Below are 26,678 nucleotides of genomic sequence, written 5' to 3' on the forward strand. Positions count from 1 at the left end.
AATATTCTCTAGTATGTGCATCTAAAAATGCTTAAAAATTAAATTATAAAACCGTAAAAATAAGCTTTGATATTGTTTCGCAGCAATTTATATTTGATTCATTAAGTGAATCGTTTTTATATATTTTCATATAGTACGTATAATTATTGACTATTTGATTAAAATTGTAACAATATTACTTTATTTTAGTTGAACAGACCGATGATACTACACTCGTGAAACCAAGATAAATTTTTTTGAATTAGTTATATTTATTATTCAATTGTTAGCCATTACATAAATAAACGGATATGAATCTAGTGGAATTGTTTTAATTATTTTCAAATTTAAAGTCATTCCCGACAATACGAAAACAAAATAAAGCATTCAACTTTTTCAACTTTTTATTTACAAACAAACTTATTAGCTATATAATATAATACCTTAATTCTTAGTTAATATTCTTTGAAAACTACGTGTGACTTATCTGGATAAAACGAGAAGTATTTTTTTATCTTATACTGATTTATACCTCTTCAATTCATCAAAAGCTATATTTATTTTAAATCAAGATTCAAATAATATATTTTTTTTTAAAACCATTTAAAAGTTCAAGTTTATTTTGATTGGTTATTATATTATATTGGGGTATTATAATATTTTATGATAACAATTATATTGTATAATATTTCAGATTTTTATTTGAAAACAATATGCATAATAATAATATGTAGGTAAAACAAATATTGTAAGTTGAGAAAAATAATTACAAATAAAAATATCACCTAATATAGCGTTACAACATTAAACAAAAACAAAACCTAATAAGTGAACATCATATTAAAAATCATAATCACGTATAATTTGACATATATAATCCAGTAATCTGGTAATCTGCAATATAGCTGGTACTAAAAATTTTTACAAAGAGATTCAGTTTTATTAATTTCAATTATGCTTCACCTTTAATCCACGTCACCGCGGTTCCGGCAACCAAACAGGGTGTTGAAAAATTTAAAATAACGAAAAAGTTTATTTAATATTAATATATATGATAACGCCGCATGATAGGTGCAATATTAAGTTTTCAACAAATGTATACTTAGTATGTGAATAGGTTTTTAGTTTGTTATATGGCTAGAAACTACGATCGTATCTTTATGTAATCAAACCATATTATGTATTATAATATGTCCAAGCATGGTTGAGTTCATGTGACCGGGATTTTTGTCTGGTGCAAAGGGTAACTCGTTTGCATCACCTCGCCAAATGTTGCATACACTAGGTTAATAAAAAAAACATGTCACAAAAATCGATATTTTATTTAACAAATCTAACTGACCAATAAAATACTATAAATAATAAATATTACATAAAAAAAAAAGTTATATAGAGGTGAACATAATATAGGTATACTCCCAGAGCTTAGGCGACATTTGTTCATGATATACCATATAAATATATAATATTATATAACATTAAATGAATGTACGTATTTATGTTTATACTAGGTATGAAGGTACATGAAGTTCCAATTAATGTGCTCGATGTAGTGTAGGTTATTTTGTTAACACTAAACGATTGATCCCATAAAATATTTTTTATTTGCTTATTTAATTATCACGTATAACTATTAAATAAATTACAAATATGATATTATACATAAAATATTATAATAAATATATTATAGTAAGTCAAAAAAACAATTAAAATAAAGAAAATTAAAGATTACTTATAATTCATTGCTTAATAAAACTATTATAGAAAACATTTTCCAAATCAACTTTAATATTTTCTAAAAATTAAAAAAAAATGATACGAAAAAAGACGATTTTGTATTACATTTTGAACGAAATAATGTAATAATAGCCCATTGTTATAATTAATTACTAAAATACGAGTTAGATATTCTATAACATATATTTAATATTATAATACCTATTATATATGTCTTTATCTATATAAATTATATTCTCTCGGCTCGGATGACATCCATCTCGACATAAGCACTATTCTTACGAATCTGTCTCCAACTGTGATACGTTATAATTATTTAATTGTGTTATATTTTTAAATAATATTTATATTAATGTATTCTTTTTAGTATTTTTAGTATATGAATTGTATCTTTACTTAATATTATATTATAAATAAATACTACTGCAGTTACTAACTTTTTTACTTATTACCATAGGTACAGGTCAGCGTTATTTTCTCACACAAAAACAGTGTATCAATGGTTATTTAATGAATAGGTATATGATGATTCTTTTACAACAGAGCACTCGATATTCATGCAACCTAAAATAGCAATTAAAGATAGGATCGTTTTAACTTTGTGGATTAGAATAAGGAATATCTATTGTTCTACGACAAAATCACTTTGAATATATATATATATATAAATATATATTTCGACATAAATGATCTATCTAATGAAAACCACTAATAATAGTTATAATATATACCTATCTCATTAAAATCGTGCGTGAACACACGCTCGACAATCTAATTTTAATTAAAACATGTATAGATATAGTATAGCCAAAGTAGCTACTTATTAAAGACGTAATATGATTAACATCATTGTTATATTATCATCTTCGTCATAATTATTACTATTACCGTTATATTAGTTTGTGAACTGTGCGTTTTGCCTGTAGTTGTAGATGGACGTGTTCAAGGCGCAGTATCGACAATACATCTGACATGAACAATACGACGAGTGGATCATACATGGTCCAGCTCGACGACACCGCAAACGAAACAGTAGAGAGTTATTTGCTCCGAACTCGAGGGCCCAAACACCTTTCGCTGAACATCGTGTTGCCAATCACTGTGATCTATGTATTCATATTTGTCACCGGGGTGATTGGCAATATCGCTGTTTGCGTAGTGATTGTCCGCAACAACTTTATGCACACGGCCACCAACTACTACCTATTTAGCTTGGCTGTATCCGATCTTACACTATTACTTCTAGGTAAGTTCCCATGAATTTAAACTGCATGGTATAGTATTATACGTTCACCATTAAGAAAAAAAATGATAATTATATCTTCATAATATATGCCATGTGCATGCAATGTAAATTTTAATAATCAAAAATAAATAATAGGCAAGATAACAAGTACTTATACGAAACTATACCTATTATGTAAGCAACTAATTTACATTAAAATTCCATACCTATAATTATATTAAATATCCTGGTATGAAGATTTATCACTAATCATCAAAAAATTAATGATTTAAAATGCTTTTTTACAGAACAGTTTAAATCAAAAATTAATATAATTTTTTATTAACTTTTTTTCTTTTAATACTTTTACATTATAAGCTACATCTATCTAAAATCCATTTATACATGGAATTTAGAAAAATATTAAAAAATCATTATTATAATATAAAAATCTGACGAATTGAAAATTTGTGTATAAGTAAAACATGACAGCGATAAACTATATGCATTTATATAGTCATGTATACATGTGAACCAGAACACTTTAATTATGGCCATATATTTTTTTAGCTATCAATTCGTCATATAACAGAATCAACAGCGATTCTTTTTGAATTGGTCCAGTAAATTTTAAAATATATTTGAAAGCATACGACTTTAATGGTTTTAAAATATCTTACAAATGTATACATTTATAAGAGCCTAAAATAAAAAAAATTAAAATTAAATGTGTCTGTTTACGTTTTTTGCCATTTAAATAATGAGACATAATAAAAAGCGTTTTCTAACATTTTAATCATTTAGTTATACTATATTGTATAACAATAGTTGTTCAAATAAAAACACATATTTAATACATTATCAAAGTATCTAAAATTATATCATATTATACATATAATAATATCATACTGGAATGATGTTCTGAAATAGACAGTATTAAATCTAGCTGATTGCATTGATCAATAAAAATACTCTTTAAAGCTGTTTGTCGACGCGTATTAAATGGTATCCTTTATCCACGAAAATAATGAATGAATCCCGGTATTCTGGACAATCTAAAAAAACACAAATAATATCCTCTAAATAAATAATATTTTTTACAATAATATTTTCTGCGTAATCATCTGCAGTGAAGTTACTTTCTTTATGGCAAATAAGAAAGAACTTTGAAAAATAATCACAAGCGTAGATCATTTTAAGACCCGTTTACAATTATTAATTTGTTATGCTAGTATATAAATTGTTTTTAAATTATTTTTGACGCAGGTTCGTTAAAATATTATATTTAAATTTAAATTTAGTAAAAAATATGATGTTTAATATTTATTAATTTTTTTCTCTTATAATTAATAAAATAACATGAATCTAGTTAGTAGTTAACCTGAAAATAAAAGCAAAGACATTTCACGTACGGTTTTTTTTTATTTTAATAGTTTGCTACAATATTCTTTAAAAATATTTAGAATATTCTACATCTACGCGTAAAAGATCACTTGGTGTTCACATTTACATATCTTAATTAAAATGATAATATATATATATACTAGGTTAGGTTAGGTTAGGTGTAGGTACTGAACTTCGATTTCAAACTATAAATTTGCTTAATAAACAGCATTTCATATTTAATTCAAATTTGGACATCAAATAAAATTCATCATTAATACGGTTATATTTTGTACATAACTGCATTAATAATACAAATCCATACATATTAAATTTAATAAATTGTCAATCTTATTAATAAAAAACCTAAAACATGAAAATACGCTTTTATAATATAAGTAGGTACTCAACATATTTTGAATAAAGAGAACATGCCGAGTATAATTTTATGATTAACTGGTATTTTCTAGTATTTCAATCTTATTATTATCAATTCTCTCAATTTAAAAGTTTATTTTTAATTTAATTTAAAAAGAAAATCTGCTTACAGTTTTTTAATAGATTGGCATGTAAGTCATTGCATTATCTTTTTTACAGCTAAATTACCGTGAACAAGAATTTATGAAACGATAAAAAATAATATGTATAATAATAATAAAAAAAAAAACAATATACATTGAGCTTTATTCATCATCTTTCCGTTGTGCGCTTGATACCATTTATCTTCTTTATACCTTACTCTGTGTATGATGTCTGTAGTCTGTTAATAAAATTTGATTTAATTGATAAGTAAAGTAAATGGCAATTTCTAAGATATGAAACATCTGGTATGCATTACATTGAATAATTTAAAATTAACGTAATTTTTAAATCAAAATTAACATTATCTTAAAAAAAGTTAATATAATTTTTTTTTTTTTTAAATGTATTAGTATTGGCTTATATGATGTTATAAATTATCCATGCAAAATTTACCTTTATATTATAATATTACCAGTTGAATAGCCAAGATTTCTTAAAGGGAAAGGAGCCAAAAAAAATAATTAAATAAACAACATTCAAATAACAGTGGTTTGAAATTTTCAAATATTTTTAACGGGTATCGCCCATGAAGTGCAATTTGCACTAGTTTCATGCGTGTTCCGAGGCCTACATAAAAACAGTTTTGGCTATGGATTTGCAATATTTTTGAATTTATGTAAATAAAACATGAAAATTGATAAGCATTAATGCGTTATACATTAAAACTTATAAACTGTAGCATGAAGAAAAAAATTAATTTAATTAAGTATCGAAAAATAAATTTGGGGGCCTATAATATGATAACTGTACTATTTCATGGAAAACCTTTGGGAGCCACTGTTTTTAACAATATTTTTATTTCGTCCAGTCCAATATTTGTACCCTTCTTAGAGATCTTTTTATAGTAAGTTTTAAACGTTTTACAAATCCAAAGTCCGTTGTTACCTTTGTACTTTGTAAATTTGTAATCTCTCTTTTTTGCTGTTATCAATAGTTGCACAGAATGGTAACACAGATTATATACATTTTATATTATCTGTGATGGTGATTATAGTCCATGCATGTGACACTTATCAAACCACGGAATTCTGATAAACAATAAACATTTATTTATTTTTTAATTTAAAATCCTAACCGGTACATAGCCATAATTTGTGTATTATTTTTTATATATATGATACGGCAAGTGGGGGGGGGGCATGGCCCCTGTGGCCCCCTGGCTACGCCACTGAATATTACTTAACAATTTTAGTTTGTCGTTTCACTTTATATTTTGAACTATTTTTCTTGTTAGTGGCCGTCTTTTCATTTATACATTCACCCACATATCCGAACAGTTGTAACACATTCTTTAATAATATTTCACACCTAAGTTCACGTAAGAAACAATACATTCTATTACAATACATCTATCAACCTACAAATATTCATACGAACCTAAATATTGTCTATAACTGTTTAATATTAACTAAAAATGCTGATCTCTTAATGAGAATTTTCTTATTTTTCTATTAACATAATATAGCGTTCTCGGGTACCTACACACTTTTATTGTAATATGGTTAATATGTATACCGATCGTTTATCTATTACAGCCTAAAGATACATAATATATATAAACTAAATTTTACATAGATAAAATACACAAACCAATTCTAAAGTAATTCTAAAACATAAGTCGTGTTTTATTATAAAAAGCTATGACAATATACTTATAATATTACAATATAATACTTTATACATTTTAAAAACTACTGTAATGGCACAGTAACCATAATTTAAGCTGTATTTACAGTAATTACAAACATCGCTAACAGTTAGATTGTATATTAATGTTAAGAGATGGTATAATGGTTTCTGCAAGAAAATGTAAATAGTTAAATTATTAACATATATGTATTTAGTAGTTTTCAATAGCAAATACATTATGCATAAACACTTCATATTTGAATTAAAATAATAATTATTTTTAAATATATTTTTTTAATATTAATTATTTCACGTAGACATATATTACATATTATGATAATTATTTAATAATTCCCATTATACGAAAATGCCAATCTTATTAATTTCTTACTATTTTTATGTACTTTTATGACTTATTGAAATGTAAATACGTGACAAAAATTTAAAAAAAATCAAAAATTACAATAAAGAGGTATACCTAACGATGTTTAATGGAGGTAATCAAACAATTAATTATTAGATACATTTCTACTATGATATGTTAGTTTCCAAAATTGTGATTTGATTTTAATAAGTATGTATACATTGTACAGTCAATGAATTTAAAATATTTCATTAAATTTGTTTCCTTGTTAAGATGAATAAATATTTATTATTGAAAATTTACAATATATATTTGTTAAATGGTTTGTTTTCAAATTCTTTAAAAATGAATGATAATAAAAAATCTAGAATAAACATGTAATTTGATTTCTCCGTCTTCACATATAAGTATAATTTAGACAACTATTTGAAAAAATGGAAATAAAAAAAATGTAAGAACTTTTCCAAGTTCAAATTTACTATTGAGAAAGTAGAGAAACGTTAAGAAGTCAAGATATCAAGAAAAATGTTCAAATTATAGTCACTTAATAATGAATAGTGTTCGTACCTATAAAAAAAAACCCCCCAAAGAAACAGTAGCATAATGGATAAAACAAAGTTTTTTTGTTTAGATACGTTTTATTTATAATTAAAGTTTATAATAAATTGTTCGACTATACATATAGTTTGAGTAATATCCTTAAGCTACAAGTTATAGCACAATGGAAAATTCCGGATTTAAAAAAAACAAAAAAACGTCTCGTTAGCAATATAGTAAATACAAATAATGTTATAAATATACAATTACAGTTTAAAAATAAAATCATTTTTATTATAATACTAGCTGTCTCCGTGAACTTCCTTTGCCGAACAAAATACATCCGTGTTACATTTGCTTACCTAATGCTAACATTTAGTGTAACGCTTGTGTAATAATAATATTTTTTATTCTCTGATTTGATAAATAGATGATATTTCTAAAATAACAACTTAACATTGTTATCTTGCCCAATTTGTCCCGTGAAAATTATTTTAAAAGTAAAAGTATTCTTCAAAATTCAAAGTTAATATTGATATTTTAATATTTCATCGTAAATTACTCGTATATTATTCTTTTTTATAGTCGGGGACATAGATTTATTATAAATTGTATTCTGAGCTTGCATGGGAGATCAAGCAACATAGCAGTTATCCTCGTACACTTCGTTATCCATTAAAACATATGCCTTTTATATATAATTTAAACTTTATTTAATTCGGTATTTATACTAGTAATTCACTGACAATACGGCGTTTCTTTTATACCTTTATGTGCGAATTTGGCGACTATTTCAAAAATTAATAACTTGATTGTTAATTAACATATAAAATTGAAAATGGGCATAAAACCTTCTCCGTCTGAACGAATGTGCGGTGCTACATCGTCGTATCTCGGCTTTAGTATACCAACTAGCTGAATAACCTAGCTTCGCCCGTGTGTTGAATAATCGATTCCTATATAAATTGGTTTTTATTATAATTAAACTATTTAAAGCCTAGCCATGTAATATATAATATTTTTTATAATTAACTTTATTTATGATATTTTAATATTTATAACTGAAATGACAAATAAATTTAAATTGGAAATAAGTGATTTACTCGTAGGAATAATTGGAACAACTTTGTGAAAAAAAATTTTTTAATTAATTAAATGACACGCTAAAAACCCGTAATCTTTAAATACAAACAAATCCCCCAGGCCCCAACCACACCAGACAAAAAAAAAAAAATGAAAAATCGGGCGATGTGGTGACACTCAGGAGAGTATTTGGAACAACTCAGTGAAAAAAAAAGTTAAATAGTGTCGTCACAAAATTATAATATAAAAAAAGACTGTTCTTTAATATTATATACATAAATATATATATATTTAATCGTTTAGAAATCGATTAGAAATCGTTATTTTTTTAATAAATTTTTATATTCATTAATCATTATTTTAAAATTAACTGAAAACATTTGTAGGTAATACAATATTGATAATTTTTTTAATTTTATTAATCTCGACTTTTCCAGCAAAAAAACTTTACCGTTTTTTTATTAAATTAAAATTTTATTTTCGTGACAAATTATGCCACTGATACATTCATATTTTATAGCTTAATATTCCGTGCACGAGGTTAGGACCATAAAACTATGCATAAAACACGATCCATAATGTGCTCACGCATTAAAAAAAAACTACACAATGATCGAATGAGCTATTCCCGAAATCATCGGCATCTTAGATTCACACGCGTATTATTTATTTAAGACATATCCATATCTACATTTCCTATTGCAGCGCCACCAGCTGGATCTAATCATAAATCTAAAACATACAGTGATCCAATTAAATATACAAAAAAATGTTATCAAAATCGGTCCAGCCATTTAGAAGAAATTCAGTAATAGTTTATAAACAGTTATACAGATACAAATGTAATAAATTGTAATAGACGTGAAATGTTGTTTTTTAATTTAAGTAATGGGCATAGGTATTAGGTCATAATAAATAATTGTTGTTATATAATATTATTGTTATTATTACAATATATGAATATTATACGTCATTGTATTAAACTATATAAAAATAAATCAATACTTATACTTATACATGTATACGTAATAATATATTGACGTTACTCGTATTAGACGTTAACGTAAGAGTATGTCTGAATAAATAAAAATGCTCAAAAATATTGTACCTAACCACCAGCTGAAATTCAGGTCTGTGCACGCTCTTTACTACAGCTCTCTGACTTATGCAGTTTAACGTCCCTGTACACTTCATTATCTACATAAAATTTACGACGATTACGATGAAAATACGATTTATTATTTAGTTCTTTATCGTCAATTGCAACCATCGTGGTCGGAAATTGAATTTTGCTAAAGGTGGGCACTATATTTTATGAAAAATTGTAATATATTATCATTTCTTATAATATTATAATACAAATAATTTACAAGTATAAGTTAAAAATTAGGTTCCCACATAGTTATATTTAGAAAAATTATTTTAAAATACTTTTCTTTTTTGCTGTTTACTACTTTTTAACTGTTGTTATTCATTACCTATTTGGACATATTTGTTTTTTATATCATAATAGACACTAACACACATTTACGACGATGATACAGAATAAATTCCAATCCTAACATAAATAATTCATTAATTTTATAATTACTAGAACAGTTTTAAATATAATTTAAAAAGTTTGAATGTGACCCTTTTACACGGCGTCATTAAAAAACTGTTGACACTATTAGTGTAAATGAAATTAACAAGTAAATAATTTTTAAATATCTTATAAATACCTAGTAATAGTAATTTAATTTAAACTATGTTATGATATTACCTAGTTACTAATTCAACATCCTGATAACCTGATATATTTTTTGATTTTATATATTCATATATTTTACGATTCAATGAAATTTCACTGATAAATATTTATTGTCCACAAATCGAAAACTTTAGTAATTAGATAATTCATTTTTTTAAAAATCTGTATTATTTACCTTCATATCTCGATCAAATACTCAGCATTCTGAATATTGTGTCATATTATTACTGTATTTTTCTCATTGAAATTAAAATTACAACCATTTAACCTCGACAATAATATATTAACTGGAGTTAATGTCATTGTGGCATTGTGTGACGTATACGCGTAGTTGAGAGTCGAAACTCGGGTGTGTTACGGGTTTCAACTATTCACATACAATCGCATGAAGAAATGTTTTTGACTATTTAACAGCACCCGCTAACCCAGATTAAAAGTTATACATCGACTTTTCAATTATTTTATTCAAATAAGGAAAAATAAATAAATTGGTATGGTATTTTTCAAATAAAAGTTTAAAACATATTAATATATTTTAATGTATCCATGTATAATAAATTGTACCTACCAACATTGTACTTGAAATTTGGATATTATGTTATGGAGTTGTTTAGTTTTGTTTTTTAATTATAAATTATAAAAATAAATTATTTATTCTAGACTAAATTGTAGTTATTGTATAATATATATTGAGAATACCATGTAATGACATTAATTTATAAAAATATTAATGACCCATTGAAATATCTCATTTGTAAAATATAGCTCAGTAGCATAAAGTGTTGTTTTTATTATAAATTGATAGCCTGTAAATGAGATAATAATATTTTATTATTAGTAATACCCATTTACATAATTAACGGAATTAAGCAGTATCGGGAAATCGAAAAGAGATAACGCGTTATATTAATATTTGACGTTCTTACAATATTATTATCGTTTATTGTATCAAAATACAAAGTTAGAGAGCTTATGGTATAAAAATAATGTTTTGTGAGGCGTTTCAATAGCATATTATCAGATAATTCCTACGCATCCTTATGATGAAAAATATCTTGCAATTTCTCCATTCCTTTGCGATAAATTATAAATCATAATTTCTGTTATACTGATAATAAATGAAATCACTGTTTATTATATACGTGAAATTAACTAAAATATGTGTTCCGCGTGACATTATTGATAACGTCCATTTAAAATAACGAGTGTAGCGATATATATTTTTTACAACGCGGTATTTTTTTTTCTTTTGTTGTTGAAAAATTATTTTTGACATACCTAGTACTTTTATTATAAAGTATTTTTTTTAGAAAGTCCTGTATAGCTTCCCTTGCCACCCTAATCTATTGTTGAAAGATTTTTCAAATATGTTAAGACTCATGAAACATCATTAATTAAGACTATCGAATTACTGTTTTTGAGGTTTGTTTCGACAATGATCTCATATTAATATTATAATATGACATATAGTTTTATTATAGATGCTGGTTTATACCAAGTTTACCTAAACATGAATGACGCCACTAAAATCTTAGCTACAGTATTCTGTCCATTTGACCATTTACGTCTTTTAATTTGTATCATATTAATTTTGATCAATATTAAAATAATATTATACATATTATGTACATACTATAGTATTATAAATTTCCGTATAATTAGCCATTTGTTTGATTAAAATTTATTATTATTTAACTATTGCAATGATGACTGCCGTATTATATAATTATCATCATGTTTATGTGTGATTTTAATTTACAATAATATTATAGCAAAACAACTATTCATTTTTATCCAAAAATAATAATAATAATATTATATATATATTGACCCTGATCAACAATTAAATACGTAAGTAATAGTGTAATAATAATACATTATAATCCGTAATAAACATTTAATCGTGACTAAGTTTAATAATATAACACTATATATTATAAAAAAATTTTATTTAAAAATTTTTTGTACGATTATTTTAACTACTTATATCAAATTTTTAATCGTTACCTATTAAGATAGAAATACATAAATGCATTTATAAGGAACATAATAAAACAATATAAAAGTTTAGTACAATAATTATTTTCCATCGTTAAATAATAAAACTAAACTAAAAGAGGTTAACTAAAAGAGACTTTACTAACTGCATAATAATCAAAAATAGCAAAAACATTTTTGATAAAGTTATTTGTAATTTCGTATTTTATTGTAGGTTTATTTATATTCTTGAAATACAACGAGATTTCTCCATCAACGCGTGTCATTTGTCCATTTATAACAGACAGCCAATAGGGCAGTTTTAAATTTAATTATTATTTATTCATTGTTATATAATTAAGCTTTTGTCCGAGTTAGTGGTATGATAATATAAATAATTTAAAACTTTAATTTTATAACAGAGGCACTTTAAACTGTAATATTAAACAAATATTGCTAACATAAAATGCTAAAAATAAACTGTTTGTCAAAATTATAAGTGTCTAGGGATTATTTTTTAAGTAATATATTTTCGTCAAAGGAATCAAAATTTATTTTGTTGAAAAACAATACTACAAATAGTACATGTTTTATATCATATATTTTCGTCTTCTCGGTAATTGTACAGGAATAAATGACTTATTTGTGTTATATGTCTAATCGAGAGAAATAAGGAACTATTATATAATATGATGAAACTTTTGAAATACTCATTTTATTCTTCTTTTATTTATTTTTATAGTAATTTTAAATTAAGTACTTTAAGTAATATATTATATTAAATAGGTCGGATAAATTGTTAAAAGGTTTCAGTCCTTGAAAACAAATGAAGAAACGCAACTATCCCTAGTCTATGTGTAAACCTCTCAAATATAAATAATATAATAATATTCTTTTGCTAATAGTAGTAATATCTACACTGTCAATTTAAGCTTTTGCATTTCAATTTTAACTTTAAGCTATAAAAATAAAGAATAAAATAATATCTATAATAAATTATCATTAAAATGTTTAATCAGTGATTGATATATTAATTTTTTTTTTATAAAATATATAATTAAACTTCAAGAATAAAAATACATTCTCCATCTATATATGTTTAAAAACTATCATAGTTATTAATTATTATTCAATTATTCAATTATTTCAATACATTGTATGAACGATGTATAGTAAAAACGATAATAACTGTTTTCCGATATGTTTTTAATCGCGTTTATATATTTATAACTTATAAGAAGGTGGAACTAGTGTAAAGTGTAAATTATAGTTGTTAAAATATGGCATATTAATAATATTTCGTAATATATAAAAACATATTCATGAATAATTAAGTTTTTTTAGCTACTTTAATTTCAGTATTAATTCAACAAATTTTCTATTCAAAACGGAAATCAATTACAAACATAAATGTATACAATATTATTAAGCATATGCGAGTTAATTGTTAATTTATGCTAAACTATCATAACTTCATTTATTCTTTTCTATTACCAACCACTCACTTCATTTTCTTTATAAGAATACCGCCGTCTCCTTACAATAAAATGGTATCATACAAAAGCTATTTAATATAGTACAAATACCTACTACTAGTAATTAATACAGAATATTATAATTAGAGTTATGTAATCATTCAACCAATACAATAGTCATGGTCTATCATGTTCTATCTACGGATACTTTAAATATGTTTAATAAATCTATTATATACGATTACAATATAGTTTTAGATCTAAGTTTAAACATACAAAAATATTTTTTTTTTAAATTCAGCAAAAAAATTAATTAAACATATCTGTTTAGTATGATTAAAATGTGCTTGTCGTTAAATATCTAAAAATAATATCTCGTTTAAAAAAAAATACTTCTTATGATTTAAGGATTATAGAGGTATGCAATCGCTACCGAGTGAAATGTTTCCTATCAAAGTATAATAATCTCCCGCTAACAAAAAATTATATTTTTTAAGCCTCTTTATTTTTATAATATACCAGCAATGATGTATGGGTAAAATCAGGTTTCCGGGTATATATGCGTGTTACAAATCATATTCCATTAAACTCACATCTTCGTAGTAGTAATATTAATATTATATATGTTTATGAGAAAAAATAACATTTTAAAACAATCAGCGGACCTTAGATATAATATGTATGTATGTATGTATGTGTGTATGTATGTATGTATGTATGTATGTATGTATGTATGTATGTATGTATGTATGTATGTATGTATGTATGTATGTATGTATGTATGTATGTATGTATGTATGTATGTATGTATGCATGTATGAATGACTGTATGTACAAGAAGGACTTGCTATAAAGAACGGTCTAAGACAGGATTACTGTATGAAAATTCACACTTTCCCATCTAATTTCAGACGACTCTCACACACCTAAGACCACCCCCCCACTCCTACAGCCACTATCGATTTGAACTCTCTGCTGAATTCATTAACAGCGGTCGTATAATATAATACATATTACATAAACGGTCTCGAGTGAATTGCAGCCATTGTTTATCATCGTTTACATATAAAACAATATAGTATATACAAACAAACCGACCAATGAACTATGATGTAGAATTTACATGCACGCACACACCACGCACAATAATTCTTGTTGTTAATACTTACATGTATATAGTATACATATACACGCCGCACTCTATCGAATTGATTATAACACGAATACATACTAAATCATAATATCATGGTATGTGTATATCGTTTTCGTTAATTATCATCGATGTATAATAATCACATGTAATAACAGTAATAAATATAACATTATTTGTATTGTACGTTTTTAGAAACCGGGTCATGAATATTTAAATCCACAATTTATTGAACATGCCAAATTCGTCAAAAATGTGTGTTATGAATTTCTAATTGGAATTTTAAATAGGACTTTTGATTTTTATTTGAAAATCAAAGTAATAAAAATAATAGTTACGAGTTACGTTTCAACATTTATTCACTCCCCAATAAACATGAATGTATTAATATTAGAAAAATTTTCAATATATTTGATAATAAATATTGTTCATAAAGCGTTCTCAATTGAATATGTGTTAGTTATATTCAATCCGGGTTATTCAATGAATATTCAATAATGTATAATAAAAAAAAAAATATACGAATGTGTTATAATAAATAAAATATTCATTTCATCTGTTATGTTAGAATAAATAATGAATATTCTTTCAGAATCAATATTTTACCATTAATTTATGATTATTATTCAAATAAATCTTCGGCGAATATTCAAGAAATAATTATCCACGATTAAAATGTAATATTAGTGGAATAAACAAAATTGAAAAACGATAGACAATGATATGTTGTTTGGTAATACTGCGACGTCCGTTAGTAGAGAATAACATAGGGCTGATAGACTAAATAACTTATAAAAACTTCCACATATACAATATCCACTTATACATTAGCAATTAAAATAATACACGTGTACAGGTTTACGAAATAATTTAATTTTAACTAAAACATTATTATAAGACGGTAATTATTCAATATTAATATTAATATTGAATATAAACAAAAATGATCTTACTCCGATAGATTTTTTTAATTTTATATAGCTACAAGTATTTAGTAAGATAGCTCAACAACTTTAAAGTATAATAGAATACAAAATATATTAATCACAAGTATATTATATGATAATGTGGTCATTAATTAAAGCTTATAATGAAACAAAGTAAATAAAATGAGAGTATAATATGTAGTAGAGTAGATAAGATTATACAAGGAAAAGTTGTACGAAAAAAATTAAGAAGAAATAGAGTCTTTGGTAATTAGAGCATTAAAAACTAGAAAGTTTTTGATTTTTTTTCTTGTCATCATAAGGTGTCACAGATGAACTTAACAAGTCACATTTAGTACAATTTGGTACACTAGGCAAAACATAGTTCTCTATCCGAAATTTGTTGTTCAAAGACATTATTAATTATAAGACTGCCGATAATATTGATCATAATAAATTAACGAGCGCATTGCAGCAATAATGGAACGAAAACAAAACAAATTACGTGTGTTTAAGCTGAAAGTTATGGCCAAACTAAACTCCGATAGTGTTATTGTTTGATTGATAATTTATTTAAAGTAATTACATTTGAAATAATTTATTCTTATAAATTTGAAGAATTCGATCCTTAGATATTATATTTATGTATTACTGGTTCTACTGAATTGTATGTGCTACAATGTAATAATATAATAACCACAAAACTTTTTTACAGTTTAGTTGAATTACTAAATTCTTTTGAAATTTCTACCACATTTGTAACGTAAAATTTAAAAGACCCTGTGTAGTTTAAATTGTATTACGAAACATCGCCAGAGCCCATAGAAATATATTGTTCCAATGTATACCAAATTTATTGCAATGATACCGATTAAGTGAAGTGGTGCACCGCGTGCGTATCAATAAAACCCATAAATCGAAACCACTACAGCATACAGTAGCCCGTGTGTTGTATAATATTTGTGTTACCCGAGTCCTATTCGTATAAATTATATAGAACACCGGCCATTTGCTATTTACAATAATATGCTTATTGGATTATGATGATCACATCATTATATTATTATACACTATACGCCGTGGTGAGTAATTATTATAATATATTACGTATTAAAGCAATTTCAAAAAGGCACACCTACATACAGACATATTTGGGCTTAATAAATCTAACAGAGGCGGAGACGTTTTATTTCCTCGTCGGCGGCTGGTTTTGTTTTTTGTACACCGTACCGTATATTTACGATATTGATATAATATACACATAATTTAACCGACCATTGCAGTATGCTTCACACTCGACCTCAACCCCTTCAAAACTATTTTGGTTCATCAATAGAATAACAACAACAGTTATAAAATTAAATAGGTTAATACTACTACTCAATAGTAAAACATGTCGTGCAGAATTAAACTATTTTAATTTTTAATACGTCATAATATTCAAAAATGACGATGCAAATGAGTAAACAGTATAAAACACATTTCACTAAGCGGGCTTACATTTTATATTTTGGACCATGTGCAAAACGAAGAATGCGTACAAATTGTATATATAAACTATAGTTTTTCTTCGAATTTTTGGAATTTATGACTTATCTTTATTATTGTGCAAAAGTAGTCAAAAACTTTCAAATAGCCGAGCTATCCATAAATTAGAAAACTCTGCGAAGATGCAGCACCTATCCCAGAGGAAACATTTTCAAAACATTTTAACCATTTTGGATAGCGACTGTTACGCCTTGGGATCCAATGAAAAACGATAATTCCCCAAAAGACAATTGTTGTCAACATAACCTTTTGAAAATACCGAAGGGCATACAATTTCTAAAATTGAAAACAATACAAATTAATGGAAATTGACAAGTATTCAATTATTATCACATATAATATGTAAGTATACTTTTTACATTATATGTTTTTTTTTAAATGTATAAATAATTATATGTGTGCAAAACTGTATGCATTACCTTTAAAATGTACCTTTACCTATCTTTCCGCCACGGCCTTTGAAAAAAAAAGCGACAAAATATAGACATGTACCATGACTTAAAATAAACAGGTTACGAAATGCCACTCTAATTATTGAGTCTCTGGCCAGTCGTTTGAAACCCGTGAGAACAATTTCTAGTGGACACATGGAAATATATTATGGTAATATATTTTAGTGTTATACTTATATTTTTCAATGATGATATTTGGATTTTTCCATTTAATTAATCTAACTTTCCAGTAAATCACAGCTCAAAATTGTATTTTAAATTTTTTAATTTTGAGTTTCAAACATTTGCTGCTGTTATTTATCTGAATTTAATATTTAGTGAGTAATATATACCTTTACCAATGCTAAAATAAATTATTAACACATAGCAAAAAAAATCATAGTTTACATCTACTTACTATTTATCGTATAATTACATTAGTGGAATACACCACACAAATAATATTTTTTTATTTACAACAAACTTATAATCATTTTAAATAACCATGCCCCCTTACTTACAAATTTCGATACAAAACTAACACTATTTTTTGTGCTACTTTATGCTTTTAATTCCCTCATTTTTGATCAATATTTTTCCAAGTTATTTAATTTTTAAAGTAAGAGGAGACTAGTGGAATATAGAAATTAAATCTAAGAAAAGTTTAAGAAACATTTTTTTTGGTTTTTTTCACCATGGCAAACATTAATTGCTTGAATATATTAAATATATTCAACCTTTGATTTTAGTTCAGAAGTCAGAATCTAAAATCATATTTGTATATTGGGAATAATTAATTTATTAACAGAAATATATACCAATTATTTTCGGAAGTAAATGATCCCTGTTCTCTTGTTGGACAGAGTATAGATAGAACGTAAATAATATGTAATAATTATTATATTATCAATTATTATGATTATTAATTATCAATATTTCTTATAATGATTTTAATTTATTTTAATTAAATTGCAATTTAAAAAATGTTTTTAATATGTTATACTGGAGTATCGTCATTACTGCAAACTAGTTCCGCCAAACTATTGCACCGTCACCGCTCACCTGCGTTGAACCTAACATGATTCTCACTTTGACAATCAGCTGTTTGTATTCAGAAAGCTTTTGGTTTCATATTTGTGGTTAGTGGTTACTTTTTATACATAATTTAGTAACCTCTTTATCTTAAACCGTATCGTTCACTCGCTGTCGTCGACCATTCGTGACGTTATCGATATTTGATTATCTCGCATCAATCGTCAACGAATTATTTTTTCAGATTAACTTTGATATACAGAGGTAATACCACTTTTTTTCCATTTTCAACTATAATAAGATAACTATGCAGGGTCAGGATTTCATTGCATTTACATATTTTTTTCTAAATATTTTAAAAAATAGCAGAATCTGCAAAATGTGTTTCATGATTCAGAGAACTAAAATCAAAAATGTAATTTTACATATGCGATTTAATGCTATTTTTGAAGTTAAAGATATTTCTGCAATTTCACCTATTTTTTTATAAAAATGTATGAAATTTATGAAATTACATTTTAATAAACATGTTCTTAAATTATTATCAATACAATTTTCAAAATAAATAGATTGTGATGACTACGTGGATTAAGGTGGTGTTTTTTTTGTCTATTACCACTGTGAATCTTATAATAGTTTTAACTATGTTTAGATTATTTTTTTTTAAGTTATAATAACGCATATATTTATGCGATTTTAAATTCTATAAAATTTAAGCGTTGCTGATAAATGATAACATAGGAAAAAGAGAAAACACTACAACCTACACACAGAGCTGTTTATACCTACATAAATACTATATGAAAACGCGGCATAATCATAATTTTATAATTGCCATTTTATGGTAAATCGACATTTATAAACCTACAGCCTTCAAAAGTACTCGAATTCGGTTCTCATGTTACAGTAAATACTAAATTATACACAACCATAATCCATACAAGCATCAAAAAGGTAATATCCATATTATATGTCATAGGTATTCAAGTATGTAGCAGTTAAATATAACAGTAAATTTACCCAGATAAGAATGACGGGACAAGGTGAACAACACTAGATCAATTTGATTTCATCCGATACACATATAAATGGAAACTTTTACGCAATGACTTGAATATTTTATTTGACTTCAATTTATTTATAGTTAGAAACGCATCTTCGAGTGCGATGTTCGGTGAATAAATAAATAATTAAACTTTTTGAATTTCAACGATACATACGTTTTACATGCACTATTTATGTATACAGTTGAAGTAACATTCAAGCAGTACCTATATGATAAATTTTTTTCGGGGAAAACATTTGATCTCACGTGTTCTGTAACTTATGTAGGGTCGATTTATGATAGATTGGAAGACCAGCAGATTTCCCGATGGACCTTTTTGATTGAATGCCGTTTTAGAATTGATAAAGAAAAAATTGTTAGGAAAGAAAAAAATGCAGAAATTACTTGCACAGGAAATTATATCAAAATGTATTGGAAAGTATAGATGCAAAAATAGTTGTAACCCAAAGAAATGATTTAATAAAAAAGAGATGAAAACGAAAAATGTTACATACAAGAATAAATTATATACAACAAAAAACATATAGGCTTCACTAATTAATCATTTAAACTACAAATACGATCGATTACAATACGATAAAATTTAAAAAATAAATAGCCATAGGCATCAGTTCAATTTAATTACAAAGACATTTTTGGAATGTTTTTTGTTGTTGTTTATATGTATTTTAAATAAAATACTTTACATGTTTTAAAGACAGTTATCTTTAAATTTAATTGTTGGAAGCTTTAAACATGTTTCCGGGTAAATTTCAAAGATCCATACAGTCCTTTAATTAACATTATATCGCGACATTAACATAAATATATCCATAACCTTTGTTTAACTGTAGATCACAATTTCAGTAATAGTTACGCATCTACACAGCTACTTAAAACAGGAAAATATTATGCTGGAACTACGAGAAGAATAACTATAGATTTTCAAACGTTTTATTAATTATTTATCTTTGATAAAATATTTTTTATTTATTTATTTTTTTTTATGCATGCTAAGTATATGAATTTTACAAAATACGCATTTTAAAAATTATTTATTATTTTGTTTTTGGTTAAAATTGCCGGAGTGGTTAAAGAAAACTCAGCAGATAAAATACATCATTATAACGGTTCATTAATGAAAACTTGTATATGTACTTACGTTCAACGCTGTAAATTAAACACAAATCGAGGTCGGGTCGGAGAGGTCATTCTTAAAGCGTAAATTGATATCATGTAACGTACGCGCGAAGGTATTATAACGAGAATTTTCAAAACAATTAAAAAGCCATCGTGGAAAATGAGTAATAAAACGATTAGAGTAGATTTAATTAAATTCAAAAAACAATGCGAACAAAGAATTTTTCAGAGTTGACTTTCCATATAAAAAAAACCTTATTATAGACGTGAATAAAATATGCACAACTGCTGTATTTGTAAATGCCGAATGTTATATATTTCTCCAATTCTCGTTCCATTCTTTGCCTCCTCACGGTCATTTATTTATTTGGCATTTTTTTTTCACTCCAAAACGTTTGATTTATTGTTGAACCAACAATAATTGAACTCAATTTTTCAAAATTATTAGTATAATGATTGTCAAAATAAAACTCACTACCTATATATTTTATGTATTATGTTTATATAATGGTCCGTTCTCAAATCGTGAATAATATAATGTCGGACGTTCCTACCATTTTGAAGAAAACATTTCGATTTCATGTTAAGTATAATATGGTAATTACAAAAGTACATTCAGTAAAATAATAATTATTTTATCAAAGCTATTATTTTAAAAATAGTTAATAAACAATAATTGTGCAACGAAAATAGTAGTTTAAATTGTATTGCGACAAATACAATACATTTATGACGTTTGATTCGGCAATTTATTAACAATATCATTAATATTGGGCATTTCATTATTATCAAAACAACGAATAATATCATAAGTAAATATCCACACAAAAAGAAGAAAAAAACCAATGTTGTATTATTTTAGACAAAATATATTATTACTAGTTGGAGAACCCAAAAGCAATGAAAACATTCAAAATAAAAATATTCTTTTATTTAAAAAAAAAAATCTTATCTGTTATGGGTAAACCAAACTTTGTAATAAATCAATTTTGGAGGGCAATGATTTATCATTATTTTTAAATTTTAAGACAACTACCTTAGTGACCCACCCATGTCGTGTATCACTATAACTTTATCGCCATTTTAATTAATATTACCATCAAAACTTTTTTTAGGTAGAATTTTGCAACTTCTAAATAAATTGGTAATTATATATACATATATATATATATCTAATGTCACCCTTAATAATTTAACTTCAAAATGTATATTAGTTTAGGTACTTATATAATTTTAGTTGATATAAAGAAAAAAAATGTCAATAAAATTATATAACGTGATGATAACTCATCTTTTTTCCGTACTACGTTTGATTTTAGTTTTTATAATTTCACATTTTATTTTTAAATATACATAGGAAAAAAAATATACAAACTTAATTAATATAAATATTTGAATTCTTACTTTATAAATTATCGCTTGTCAATGTAATATATTTTTAAAAATATCTAATTTTTTTAACCCCATTTATGATGTACTTTTTATTTACTTGTCAAAAATATTAAATTAAATATATTATTTTTCTTAAACTAAAAGTACTCTTGATCTTGTAAATTCTAAATAGCTAAATATCAAATATAAATTGTTAATTTCACATACAATAATACATAATGACAATATAATAGTATATATTGTTACACTAAAAACTAAATGAACTATTTTTTTACCTATAATATAATATTTCCATAAAATCGTTTTTCAAGTAGCTATTAATTCTCTTATTTTCATTACACTGAAATAACCATAACTTGTAATATAAAAGAAGAAATAATATATTTATGTATATATTTACCTCAGTCTCTACCCGATTACTGGGTCATTTGTCTATCGGAGAAAAAAAATTGACATCATAAGAATAAAATTGATTATTGGGTCGAAAACAATTGTTTATAATCTAATTGGTAATTTATGTTACATTTTACATATACTATTGTTTGTATCGCTGGATATGATCATAAATAATGTACAATTTAATATTATAACCGTATTTTACAATCTGAAAAACGGTTTGAGTAAATTTCAATTTACATACTTACTCTTTATAGAAAACTAAAATTTGAATCATCCGTTAGTTTAAAAAGGTACTGAAACACACATTTTGTAAAATTCTTAACACATTCAACAAATACATACTATGCAATAAAACATAAATTATTATATAAAAATCCTATTTTTAGCACAAGATTTGTTTTCACCAATTTTTTTTAAGTCAATTTGATTTTAACACTTTGTTCTAAATTCAAGATTGACTATAATGAAGCAGTAGCAAATTCTATTTCTGTAGCCAATAAATGTATAAATTCAAATAAGTAGGTACTACTGTCAATAAAATATACAATAAATTGATTGAATCAAAATTCCTATACTAATACAACAAAATTTTTACACCCATCGCTATACCTTCAACAAAAATAATATTATAATATCCCAATGTTATTATATTATACAATATAACCTATTTTAGGATTTCCACGCCTTACAGATTACTCGGGATTTTTAATCATAGATTGTTCGTTTACAATTTAATATTTTATAATATTATATAACGCTATATAACACTATCTGAAAAAATAACGTTTTTCTATTAACACTTGTTGTACCCAGCATATATTATGTATATGTATGAAGTATGTATGCTCGGGTTTTTAATCCGGTGTTAATAATATACAAATATAGTGTCTAAATGAATTTTACAACCCAACCCATAATGCGCACTCTAATAATACATAATAATATGCACGTATACGTATTCGATATTATGATGTAATTGAATAATAGACGGGTATGTATCATACCACGACGTACCAAAATTCATAAGTCGAATTTGCAATGAACCTCGGTTGTCTGATTGTTCACCATGAAACATTTTCAACACTCACAAAAACTGCTACAACAAACAAAACTAATATCAAAATGATTTCGAATAAACATGATCAAATAAATAGCAATGAACAATAACGTATAATTTATTTAGTATATACTTGGAATATGGTTAGTGGAGCCCATTATCTTCTTGAAAATTAAATTAAAAATATAAATATATATATATATATACTATATGAGTTTTATCACTTATTACGTATATAAAATATACTATATTTTAAAAACATCCAACGTATATTCTCGTAATACATCATAAAAACAAACAAAGTAACTAAAATAAACGCACTTCGTAGTTAATTAAAAACACATCGTACTAACTGAAGTTAGTATATGCATATATTATTAGATAATATATTATAATCTCACTAAAAGTTCGTTGAATTTTTTAAGTGTCATTATATTATTATTGGGTATAGTCAAACTATAGAATTCATAAACGTTACAGGTAGATGTAGGCAATTTTAAAACATTTCATTTTATATTTATATTTATATTATATTTATATATAGTATAACCATTATATTCTGTACGTTAAAAACGAATGACTCCTGCGTCCTACCCTTATGATGAATAATAATGATATATTAGGTACTTGTTTTGACTTTGAAATATTGTTCTAACATTATTGCTGCATACTGATGATAAAGCATAGAGTTTAAGTACCTATACTAAGTTCAAATATCATAATATTATGAGAGACCGTTCTTTTGTCTATTCTGAATAATACGAGTATTACATTATGAAAATGATTTGATAGCGTAAATAATTATTATGTGTTAATATATGTATATATATATATATATATAATGGTCCATAATCGTGTACATTTTTTTCATAACAATTACACGAGAAACTATAGTAATAGTAAGACTAATAAGTGTATTAGTCTTACATCCACACGCATGTACGTTTTAACAAATTAATCAGTAAATTCAAAAATAGGAAACTAACGTTTGTAGATTATAGCAGCCCACTGCAAAGGTTAAAGCGATTTTAATTCAAAATATTAATTTTTATTTGAAAACTTTGAGTTAATTAGTTAACACGAATACATATATGTGCATGTACGATTTGAACTTGTAGACAATTACGATTGAAAATTATCTTTAATACCATAAATTAAATCACATATTATAAAATCGAATAAACCATATAACTATAAATATATTATAATATAATATGATATCAAAGCTTAAGATAAAACATAATGTCGCTAAATACATACTATAAATATAAAGTTTACTTGTAAACGTAATTATCACTAATGACTACGATTAGAAGACAGTTGTTAATTATGGCCGAATAGTGCGGAAAATAATTCAAATTCTCGTCCTAATTTTGGATTATCTCCAGTTTAATAAATAATTATAAATTATAAAACATTTAAAGTTAAAACGTATATTATATCTTTAAGTATAATAATATTATAGTACTATATTATTATAATATTTACTAATCGGTTTGGAGGAATAATGAAAAAACACAACGGGCAGTAAAAGTAATTATGATTAGAACAAGATGATGAAGCGTGAGATACAATTATTAATATCATTAAGATTTTATAAAATCATGACCAATACGCCGTTAAGTAAGGAATATATGAGACTTAAACGCATATTACATAATATTTTAGTATTATTAATTACGATGTATAAAAATAATATATTACATGGTTATGGTTTACAAAAGAACATAGGGCAAGCTGGACATTTGTTCAGGTTGAGCGTTGCATTTTTGAGAATAATTTTAATCAATTATTTATTCCAAGTTACAAAATTCAAAAAACTCATCATATAAATACATATAATATTAAATAATTAAATAATTAAATAACTCATAACAAAAACCGGGACATTTTGAAATATAAGTCCTCTGCGGAGCATACTCATGTAACAATGTACCACTTTTGCCTATATAACGCGCCGTGTCATACATTAATCATTATGTGAAGTAAAATTATAAATTATTTTTCTGGACCGTTTGGAAATTTCGAATTTCAATATTTTAATAACAAATACAAATTTTAAAAAGGTACGCAACTGGATACCGTTCTTCTGTACGGTAGGTAACAAACGAATCATTGTAATAGTTTTATTAAATTTTAATTCAATGATGTATTGATGTACCATTCAATGCGAAAAATAAATAAATAGTCTACCATCATATCACTAAATATTTTATAATATAATGTATCTTTATATCACTATTAAGTAAAGTAATTTATTTTACTATCAGTAATAAAATAGATTGAATTAATTTTCATCGAAAATAGGTAAGCATTAAAATATCACAATGTGTATAAAATATAATAATATACATTACATTTTTATATCTCAGCAAATAATATTTTGAACTATAACAAAATAATGAATATCGTTACAGTTTAAATAGGTAATTTCGTAAAAATTTAAACTTAAAATGCTAATAAAAATGACGCATATAAATTTTTTAGATTTTTAAGATTCAATATAAACTACTTGTAAGAATTTTTTTACATTTTCAAGCCTTAATTTTAAAAATTGCATATTTTATAGGTATACCTATATATATATATAAAACTAAAAAAAAATGAAAATTATATTATACATAGAGAATAATTATATCAATGTAGAAAAATTCAAGAATCTATGGTTATACGTTTTCAAATTACATAAGAAAAAAACAAAATCAAAAACTTGATTTGCGTAAAAATTCGTTGGTTTTCCTTAATTTTTTTATTTGTTATACACGGTTATTATAAAAATTATTGGATTTTTAATTTTGATCTGTTTAAAGTACAAACTAGATCCAATTTTCTATCCA

General features: G+C 25.0%; 1 protein-coding gene across 3 annotated transcripts in view; it reads left to right on the plus strand.

Annotated features, from left to right (window-relative positions):
* The window catches only part of LOC132917267 (neuropeptides capa receptor-like), a 111,143-nt gene that overhangs the window by 36,015 nt on the left and 48,450 nt on the right, over positions 1–26,678 (plus strand). For all 3 annotated transcript variants that reach the window (XM_060977922.1, XM_060977921.1, XM_060977920.1), the window contains one exon: positions 2,643–2,962. In XM_060977922.1, the coding sequence (XP_060833905.1) occupies positions 2,689–2,962 (274 nt within the window). In that variant the 5' untranslated portion in view covers positions 2,643–2,688. The remainder of the gene's footprint in view (positions 1–2,642; positions 2,963–26,678) is intronic.

The sequence above is a fragment of the Rhopalosiphum padi genome, chromosome 1, assembly GCF_020882245.1.
Source record: "Rhopalosiphum padi isolate XX-2018 chromosome 1, ASM2088224v1, whole genome shotgun sequence".
Taxonomy (NCBI): domain Eukaryota; kingdom Metazoa; phylum Arthropoda; class Insecta; order Hemiptera; family Aphididae; genus Rhopalosiphum; species Rhopalosiphum padi.